Source organism: Propithecus coquereli, unplaced genomic scaffold, assembly GCF_000956105.1.
Source record: "Propithecus coquereli isolate 6110/MARCELLA unplaced genomic scaffold, Pcoq_1.0 Scaffold10, whole genome shotgun sequence".
Lineage (NCBI taxonomy): Eukaryota > Metazoa > Chordata > Mammalia > Primates > Indriidae > Propithecus > Propithecus coquereli.
Genome location: NW_012133858.1, coordinates 1,810,417 through 1,820,318, shown reverse-complemented (window position 1 = coordinate 1,820,318; position 9,902 = coordinate 1,810,417). Strand labels below are relative to the sequence as shown.

Here is a 9,902-nt window from a genome sequence, read left to right as displayed (position 1 = left end):
CAGTGTAAACACCCAATAAATGTTAACTATTACAATTACTATAAACTGATAAGTGGTTGACAGCCAGTGAGCAGGTAAAGAGTGGGTCTGAAAGTTCAGAGAACCTTTGAACATTAGTTTGAACAGTTCTGTATTTTCTCATAAACTTCTCCTCCCTAAAGTCCTCATTTTAGACTGAAATACACTTTTTTCACTCTAAAACTCCCCCCTCCTTGGTCACATTTGTTTTTAACAGCACTAGCTTAAAATATTTGAAGGCAGCAATAGTAAAGCTACTAATCACATCCTTAAGGTAGACTATTTTTATACCTATTACATACAAAAGAATAGCCATGTTTCCAAATTGTACAAGCTAAACATTTGTTATTTACATTCCAGCTGGTATAATTGGGAGTAGGGATGGGAAGTAAAAAAGGCAAGATGTAAAGCTTTGCCTGAAAGCATTTTAGAGAACAGTGGCAAAGGTCTTTCAAAATAGTATGGAGAGGCATCATTCAGATGACAAAGTTGCCAAGCACTGTTTGCTTTTAACACTCTTTACCCTCCCCCATAGCATCCAGTGACCTGATGCTCTCTTTTAATTGCAAAGAACAAGAGCCTCTATCTACAACTCTTGGGCTATAAAACCTATGCACAGGTTTGAGATTACAAATGAACTGTTAGCCACATCTACCTGCGGATGTTTCTTAGTTTGGCCTGCAGGGCTTGAAATATTGGTTGCTAACATTTAAAAATCCAGAGATTTCACACAAAACTCCAACTTGAGGGTTTCTCGGGGTCGGGGGGAGAGAGGAAAGCTCTTTCAGAACACTGGTCCCACATTCCTGAAGGCAAAAATCTGCTAGAGCTGAGCAGCTGCTCCCTTTAGTTATGGCATGGATATTCCAATTTGCTATATTCCCTATCATTCCCCATTGTCTTAACGCTAGGGCAGTGCCACTCATTTCCTTTGTCTGGCTTCTGTAGACATCTGAGTCTGCAAAATCCTATCTAGACCTTTTCTGTCTCCCATCAAAGCTTACTTTGTTTTGTCCCAAGTCCCTCACCAATTTTTCAAAGCAACAGCTAGGTAATCTGATCAAGTATGGGTGCTTTTACATGTGCTTTCTGGAGATAGCATCTTAAGATAAAGAGATGACTCTGCAGGTAGAAATTACAGGCACCACAGGATTACAATCAGGATGGCAACTGTCCATTCTACTTTCTCTGATATCCTGACGTAGCCATACCTCACTGTTCTCAGAAGACCAAAGGAATTGGTTCTCTGGTATAACAATGTATACTGCCCTATGGATGAAACCTACTCAAACACCACTTTTATAGATCACCCTACTTCCAAGAGACCCAAAGCTACTATGGGCTATTCTGACTTCCCGTTTCCTCGGAGGCTTCAGGATATCCGGCCTGACCGCATTTCCCCTCACCTGCTTTCGGGGCCCGTTTTGCGCTGGGCGGTCGCGCCCAAGGAGCGCGCGCATCCAACATGAGCTCATTTCTCAGGGGCGTTTCCAGAGGCCCGGCCTGGCCGCGCGCACCAAGCTCAGCGGGCCTCACTCTATCAAAGGCTCCCTCGGCTGGGCGGGGCGCAGACGCCCCGAGGCGCAGCCTCTCTGCAAGCTTTGTTTCCATTTTAGCGTCTGAGAGCTTGTACCCGCCTGGGGAGCCCCCCCTTGGTCCATCTGGCCCTTCTGGGGAAGAGGCCGATACCCGGACGCGCGATCGCGGGCTGAGGGGAGCCTAGGGCGCGCACAATTAGCCGCGCCCCGCCGAAAGCCTCTCGTGGGTGGGGAGAGCCTCGACCCTCTGGCTCGCTTGAGCACTCAGCGCCCTGTCCCGCCGACCGCAGCAGTTTCGGACCGGCTGCCCGAAGGGCCCGCGCTCCCTATCTGCGGTTTCCACACCAGCTGGAAGCAGCCGCGGGCGAACCCGTCAGACCATCCGCCACGATCCCAATCGAGCTTCTCCCCGCTTCTGGGACTGGAGGCCGGAGGCCAATCACACTGCAGCTAGGTCTTGCGATTGGACAGCACTGAGTGCCGATTGGCCACCGCTACGGGTTTCGGCCTCCCTCCCTTTCCTTTTGCCTCTACTCCAGTTCCTGAGCTTCAAGCCAATGAGACGGCGCTTTATAGACGCCCTCCCTTCGCTTTATCCTTCTCCCCGCCTTGGCGAGGGAAGAGAGGTCCTGACTGGCAGACTGTCCTCGGAAGCCCCCTTCCCTTCACCAATCACCGAGGGAGGTACACTCCCAGCGGAGTTCTCCAGCCAATTACAAAGCGGCCGCGGCGCCCAGCCGTGTAGTTTCACCAGCGACTCCTGGTTTCACCGTCCTTAACTCTTCAAGCTTTTTCGTGAGGGACGGCGACTCTGATTGGCCACTGTTGCCATTGTCGAATTTCTCCTCCAGCCAGCCACAGAACAAGGCGAATTCACCTTCTTTCCGTTCGTCTTCCTTCGGCATTTTCCGTTTCTTGGGCGTGGTTTCCCAGCAATACTTTCTAATTGGTTTCTCAGGCCGATCGGCTTTTTCCGGGAGGAGCCGGAAAAAAAAGCGACGTCCGTGATTGGCTCTATTTGGGCTTCGGCTCCCCAGCCGAAGCGGGCGGGCGCGGGGCTCGGCCGGCGATTCCCAGACGCCTGTTACGCGGGTGGCGGGGCGCTGGGCGGTGTAAGGCTGGGTGGGGGAGGGAGGAGGCGGAGGACGAGTAGGAGGGGGGAGGGGGAGTGGGGAAGCGCCAGGCGGCTGCGCAGACGGCGCTCCTCACACAGAGCAGCCCCCGACCCGGGCGAATGCGGGCTTGTGCCGCCGCCGCCGCCGCCGCCGCCGCCCGGGCCGAGTGACAAAGGAAGGAAGGAAGCGAGGAGGAGCCGGCCCCGCAGCCGCTGACAGGGCTCCTGGCTGGGGCAAAGCGCGGACACTTCCTGAGCGGGCACCGAGCAGAGGCGAGGGGCGGGAGGCCGGCCTCGCTGGTGCCGTGGGCGGGGGAGAGGGCCCCGAGGGACGGAAGCGGTTGCCGGGTTCCCATGTCCCCGGCGTATGGGGAGCAGTCGAGGAGCCGCTGCCTGGGGTCTGAAGGGAGCTGCCTCCGCCACCGCCGCCGCCATGGCCGCTGGATCCAGCCGCCGCCTGCAGCTGCTCCTGGCGCAATGAGGAGAGGACCCGCCGCCGCCGCCGCCGCCGCCAGCCTCTGACTGACGAGCGACTCTGTCGCCCTCCAGTTCGCCGGGCCCCCGCCGTCAGCCCGCCGGATCCCGCGGCTGCGGGAGCCGCAGCGTTTCCCGTCGCATCTCCGAGCTACCCCCTCCCTCTCCCTCTCCCTCCCTCTTTCCCATCCCCCTTTCTCTTCAAGCGTGAGACTCGTGATCCTTCCGCCGCTTCCCTTCTTCATTGACTCGGAAAAAAATCCGCGAGGAAAATATAATATTCAAAGTACTTATTTTCAGTCAAGTATTTCCCCCCCCCCCGCTTAACGTGATATATTTTTGTTAGGATTCCCCCTCCCCCTTTCTCTTCTCACGAAAGGAAGGGGAAAGAATTGTATTTTTCTCCATCCCCAAATCATCTATATGTTAAATATCCGTACAGATCTGTCTTGAGGGAGAAATACACCGCTCGTTTTTTTTTTTTTTAATAGTATACAAAAGGAGTGAAAAGCCAAGAGGACGAAGTCTTTTTCTTTTCTTTTTTCTTGTGGGAGAACTTAATGCTGCATTTACCATTAACCTAACACCCCAACATAAGACAAAAGGAAGAAAAGGAGGAAGGAAAAGGTGATTCGGGAAGAGAGTGATCATGTCAGGACGGCCCAGAACCACCTCCTTTGCGGAGAGCTGCAAGCCAGTGCAGCAGCCTTCGGCTTTTGGCAGCATGAAAGTTAGCAGTGAGTATTGATTTTATTTTGCACCCTTTCTCCACCTCACCCTTAAAATTAGAATCCTCGAAATACCAGGATTTTAAAACATTAGACCCCCTGGTACAGCAGTCAGTCAGAGGTAATGGAAAAGGGCAAAACCTGTCTTCAGTCAAGGATGAGGCAGCTCCCTCTTTTCGCTCTCATACCCCCTCCCCCAGTCTCATTAACCTTGAATTGAGAGAATATGATGTTTATTTAGATGATTCGATTTGAAACTTATTTCTTATACTTTTCTTGCTGTTGGTAGTCAGCTTTATCAAGTGCTTGAGTGTTTCCACGTTAAGACAGTGGATGAAAGTATTTAGAATGAAGAGAACAGGACTGGATTGATAAGCCATTATGTACATTTGCAGAGTATATCTTTTGGAATGAGGGAGAATATTTTAGTTAGCTCGGGTCTCAGTGGTTATCATAGTTTGGTATACTTAATAGAGACATTAAATGTGCCACCCTTCTAACATTTCTTTCTTGCCTGTGTGACTATACAAAATATTTTTTTCTTTATCTGGGGATGAACTTGCTCAGTAACCAGCATTCACATGTGGAGGTGAGCATTGATTTCTCCCTTTACGAGGGGCCGGGAGCCGATAAATATCCAGCAGCGGCAGTAGCATCTCTAAATGCATTGTCTTCAATTGGATAAGTGGTCTGATGTGTTATCTCTTAACCTTCCTGTTTTGACATTACCAATCTGCCACCATATAATTTATGTTTAATCAAGAGGTAACTTGGAAATAGGTCCAAGTTTTGATTGAGGTTTGTATTGTCATCGTGCCAAATACTAAGTATAATGTTAATTGTCACTGACTCATTGTCATTTAAGTTCAATTTTGGGATGCCATTGCATTCATTACTTGTTAAATGTTCTAAAGTACAGGGGGTTCCTTTTTAGGACTATTTAAAATACTCTTGCTTTAGTTTTAGTCACATTTAGATAAGACATTTAGCTATAAGAATATGGGTTTAGTACTTTCCATCCCAGCTTTTGCAGAAGGCTGTGCCCTGGAAATAAGAGGGTTATTTGGGTTGTGTTCAGGGTTGTCGCTGGACTGTACTCTTGTCCTGAATTTGTGCTGAAAAGTGCGTTCTTGAGGTGTTTGGTATACTAAGTATCTAATGTTGCAATGTATCTCTATTTGTGGAAGTGTTTATGTGGTATTTAATGACAGCTTATTTGAATATACTTCCAGAATTTGACAAAAATATATATATTGTTTCCTTATTCTCTGAGAAAGGGTTATGATGAGAGTGAAGACGAACTATTTTGTTGCCTAGAAGAATTGAGAGAAGTGAAGAATTGAGATTGAAAACAACACCAATAAAAACCAAACATATATGTTGTTATATGAAATTGATTATATCCTTAAGCAACATAAAATAATCACTTTAATTGAACTCAGGATTTCAATTCATGTTAGCTTTTGGAACTTGTCTGAAACAAGGTAGTCCAAGGTAATAGCTGAATGGGAGATTATTTTTGAAAGTTAAAAAAAATTTTGGTGACTAGCTAGTGGAGAATGCAGGGTATGTGAAGAGGGAAGCTGATTATGCATCTTTCAGGGAAGGGTCACGCTTTCGAAGCACTTCAAGGGGTCATTTGAAAGGAATATTTTAAAATTCTGGGGTAATTTTCAGCTATGATGAAGCAAATCTGATAATAGCTACTGAAGAGCCTCTTGTGGTACTGGAGTGTTTGTATGTTTTACATCTTGGTAATATAGTTTAAAAACCACTCAAAATGAGTTTTAAGTAATTGATTTATTAGATTTATTTCAAAGACCTATAATGCTAGATTATAGTGCTAAATTTTGGAACTTTTCATTTTGTTTCCCGGATTTTCTTTGAAAATGACTCAATTCTTGATAGTATACGTGTTGACTGAGGATGTAGTAACTCTTGTATATAGATTAAAATGTTTAATTTTCTATTACCATGTATATCAACTTACCATTTAAAAAATTGGAGTTTAATGCTAATTATGTGTTTTTAACTACCTTGACTTTAGAGACATTTAAAAGAAAGGGGAATTGTTAAGCATTTGCTAGGGTACTAGTATTCTAAGGGACCCCTGTTCAAAACAGAGTCACATAAAATAGGTCTCAAAAGCTTATCATTTAGTTGTAGATGTGGACTATGAGAAAAAAATATTAAAACAACAGCTTGATGACTGAAGGATTATAAAATACAAATTGGATCCTTTGTTCAGAGGGACAAAGAATAAAGGGGTGAGACCAATGGGTTGGAGAGGAAGGACTTCCCACAGAGAAGGTGTTTTAAGACTGGTGTTAAAAAGAAGGCTGTAACTTGAACTGATGGAGAAGCTTGAAAGATTCTAGATGGAAGGAATGTACAGAGGTACAGAGATGATGAGTTTTGTATGGGAGGCAACAAACAACTTGGTAAATCTGAATTAAAGGGGCCTAAATAGGAAAATAAGAAGAGAGGAATTTGAGAAATATGGAAAGTTTAGCTGATTGAGGGCAGAGGGGTTCTACAAAAGTTTGGTTGAGATTCAAAGGATATCTGGACTTACTGTAGGTTGCTGAACAAGATATTTAAAGATGATTTTGGCAGCTGAATTGATGGATTAGAGTGGAGAGATGTTAAAACCCTTTTAGGGAGTTAGTGGCATATGATGTGAATCATGGGGAAATAAAGTAAAATGTGAAGATGGGATGAAAGGAACAGATTTGAGAGACGGTGTGAATGAAGAACTGGCAGGATTTTGGATTGGAGTGAGGGGGAATATTTGTGAAGGAGTCAGGAGTTAAAAATAAATTCTGATGTTACTGGTCTGGAAGACTTGACTGCTGAGTTATATTGTTAATTGTAATGGGAAAATTGAGAAAGTGCTGAGATGAGAGGGTAGATGAGTTCACTTTTTAAAAATTTAATATACAATAGGTTCCCTTGAAATTCAGTACATAGCAGTTACTGGCAATGATATTTCACTTTCCAGTTTATTAATTGCACAGTTTCTAATTTTTCTCCACCTAAAAATATTGGATTTATATTTGGGAGCAGTAAACTAAGGGTTTTTATTTCAATACTTTATTCATTAAAGTCCTAAAACAAAATAATTTTTGTAATAATTTTATAATAATTATAATAGTTTCATGGTAGTGTATTTGAAAACAATAAAAATATTTTTGGGCTAAACTGTTACTTAAACATTTTAGATAGTTCATATAGATAGCCTTTAATTTACTCTTTGGTACATACTTAAAACTTGTTTTTCGTAAGTAATGATTATTCTTGGGTAAAACTTTTGTTATTTGAAATAATAATGATAATATAAGAGGTTTCTCTTTGTGAAGACTCCTGCAGAAATTAAAAGCTGATTTTATGACACATAGTTTTTTTTTTTACCTTTTTTCGTTGAGTTAAGGCAGTTATCTCAAGTTTAAATCAGTATTTTTGAAATACTTCTTTTTACTTTATGTGATCAAAATGATGTTTCCTTTTTGTTCACATCCAGGTTTACGTGTTATTAAATAAATGTTAATAACTATGCAGTTCCTTCTTTAGAATTGCATGATAATTTACTCAAAATAGAGAAAATAAAGGAGGACCATCTGTGGCAACTTTGGTTAAAATATAGTAATTTTTGTGGTATACTGTTGGAGAAAATTTAGCTAAGTGCTAAAATGCTTAAATATAAGATTTGGGGAGATGAAAATAAGTCAATGAGTATCACTTAAGTTGTTTACTCATATAAAATATTTTAGATTAAAATTTTTATTAGTGAAGAGAGAATAATTAACAGTAGCTACATATTATTCTGCAATATTAAGTAGTGTAGTGATTTAAACCAAACAGTATGTACCAACTTAAAGTCCCTGTATTGTCCAGGGAAGTTTAATCTCTTTGTGATGTCTAAAAATTAGATTATTAGGATTTAGCCAATTTCTTGATTATCTTTGGAAAACAGCTCATGTGTGAGACAGAAAACCAGAACCTTATTTTCATTCATTTCCCAACCAGATTTGCCCGGAGTTGTTAAAGTACTTATGATGTTCATACAAGAGTTACATGCTCTCTTATTGCGTGTACCTGTAGAATGCTAATTGTGAAATGACAAGGAAAAACTTAAAGGGAAACCGAGAGATTCACGAATCAATTTATGGCCGATTGGGAACAGCATTTAGAAAATAAGGTGACAGTTTCTCATTTCACCAGCAAAGTGCAGATGAAAATCAGTACTGGACCATGTGCTGTCAGTCCCTTGTATTGGACTTGGGCTGCAGGTGTGAGATAGTATTTTGGAGAAACATCAAGGCTGGAAAAGCCAGAGATTTTGTAAGTGCCAGCAGCAGATTCCAAGATTGGGGAAGCTCTATTTTTGTGTGCACTTTATGCATAGAGAAGGCTGTGAAGCATGCATATGTTGACCCTGGTGCCACAGTTCCATATTTATTTTAAATAAGACTCAAGGGGTTTGAAACAGGGATGAGGATGGGCAGGATGAGAGACTGTGGTGTTTCTTGGGATGCTCCGCCCTACAGTGGAGAATGGAGGGGCAGAGCACGTGGGCGTGACAGGATTGTGTGCTGGTGCTAACAGGACCAACCTGATTCCCCGGATATTGTTCTAAGAACGTAATCACCGGGTGTAAATAAATTTGTTGGAATGTTTAGCATCATTTTCTAGCTGTGTTTTTGAAGGTGGTGGTGAAGAGAAAATTTTGCATGATTTCAAGAATTAAGGCATTTTCATGGTTCGTGGGTTTTAAAGTAGATGTTGCAGTCTTTTGCTCCTATTTTGGATTATATAAATTATCCTTGGTTACACAAATTGTTTTTGAAATTTGTTGAGGTTGGTATAGAAATGTATATTTATATAAAGATCTGTGTGAGTAGAACAGCAAGGAAAAACCGAGAGTGGACTTAGAACAATTTGTTTTCTCAAAATCTTCCTATTTTTAAATTTATAAAATAAAGGAATATTCTTTTCTATTTACTGAGTATTCTAAGGGACCCCTGTTCAAAACAGAGTCACATAAAATAGGTCTCAAAAGCTTATCATTTAGTTGTAGATGTGGACTATGAGAAAAAAATATTAAAACAACAGCTTGATGACTGAAGGATTATAAAATACAAATTGAATCCTTTGTTCAGAGGGACAAAGAATAAAGGGGTGAGACCAATGGGTTGGAGAGGAAGGACTTCCCACAGAGAAGGTGTTTTAAGACTGGTGTTAAAAAGAAGGCTGTAACTTGAACTGATGGAGAAGCTTGAAAGATTCTAGATGGAAGGAATGTACAGAGGTACAGAGATGATGAGTTTTGTATGGGAGGCAACAAACAACTTGGTAAATCTGAATTAAAGGGGCCTAAATAGGAAAATAAGAAGAGAGGAATTTGAGAAATATGGAAAGTTTAGCTGATTGAGGGCAGAGGGGTTCTACAAAAGTTTGGTTGAGATTCAAAGGATATCTGGACTTACTGTAGGTTGCTGAACAAGATATTTAAAGATGATTTTGGCAGCTGAATTGATGGATTAGAGTGGAGAGATGTTAAAACCCTTTTAGGGAGTTAGTGGCATATGATGTGAATCATGGGGAAATAAAGTAAAATGTGAAGATGGGATGAAAGGAACAGATTTGAGAGACGGTGTGAATGAAGAACTGGCAGGATTTTGGATTGGAGTGAGGGGGAATATTTGTGAAGGAGTCAGGAGTTAAAAATAAATTCTGATGTTACTGGTCTGGAAGACTTGACTGCTGAGTTATATTGTTAATTGTAATGGGAAAATTGAGAAAGTGCTGAGATGAGAGGGTAGATGAGTTCACTTTTTAAAAATTTAATATACAATAGGTTCCCTTGAAATTCAGTACATAGCAGTTACTGGCAATGATATTTCACTTTCCAGTTTATTAATTGCACAGTTTCTAATTTTTCTCCACCTAAAAATATTGGATTTATATTTGGGAGCAGTAAACTAAGGGTTTTTATTTCAATACTTTATTCATTAAAGTCCTAAAACAAAA

At 42.1% G+C, this 9,902-nt stretch overlaps 1 protein-coding gene across 1 annotated transcript in view; it reads left to right on the top strand.

The window, feature by feature from the left end:
• Nucleotides 1–2,669: 2,669 nt before the first annotated feature.
• Nucleotides 2,670–9,902, top strand: part of GSK3B (glycogen synthase kinase 3 beta) — a 262,122-nt gene continuing 254,889 nt past the window's right edge. Inside the window, exon 1 of the mRNA XM_012639510.1 lies at nt 2,670–3,881. Coding sequence (XP_012494964.1) covers nt 3,794–3,881 — 88 coding nt within the window. The 5' untranslated portion in view covers nt 2,670–3,793. The remainder of the gene's footprint in view (nt 3,882–9,902) is intronic.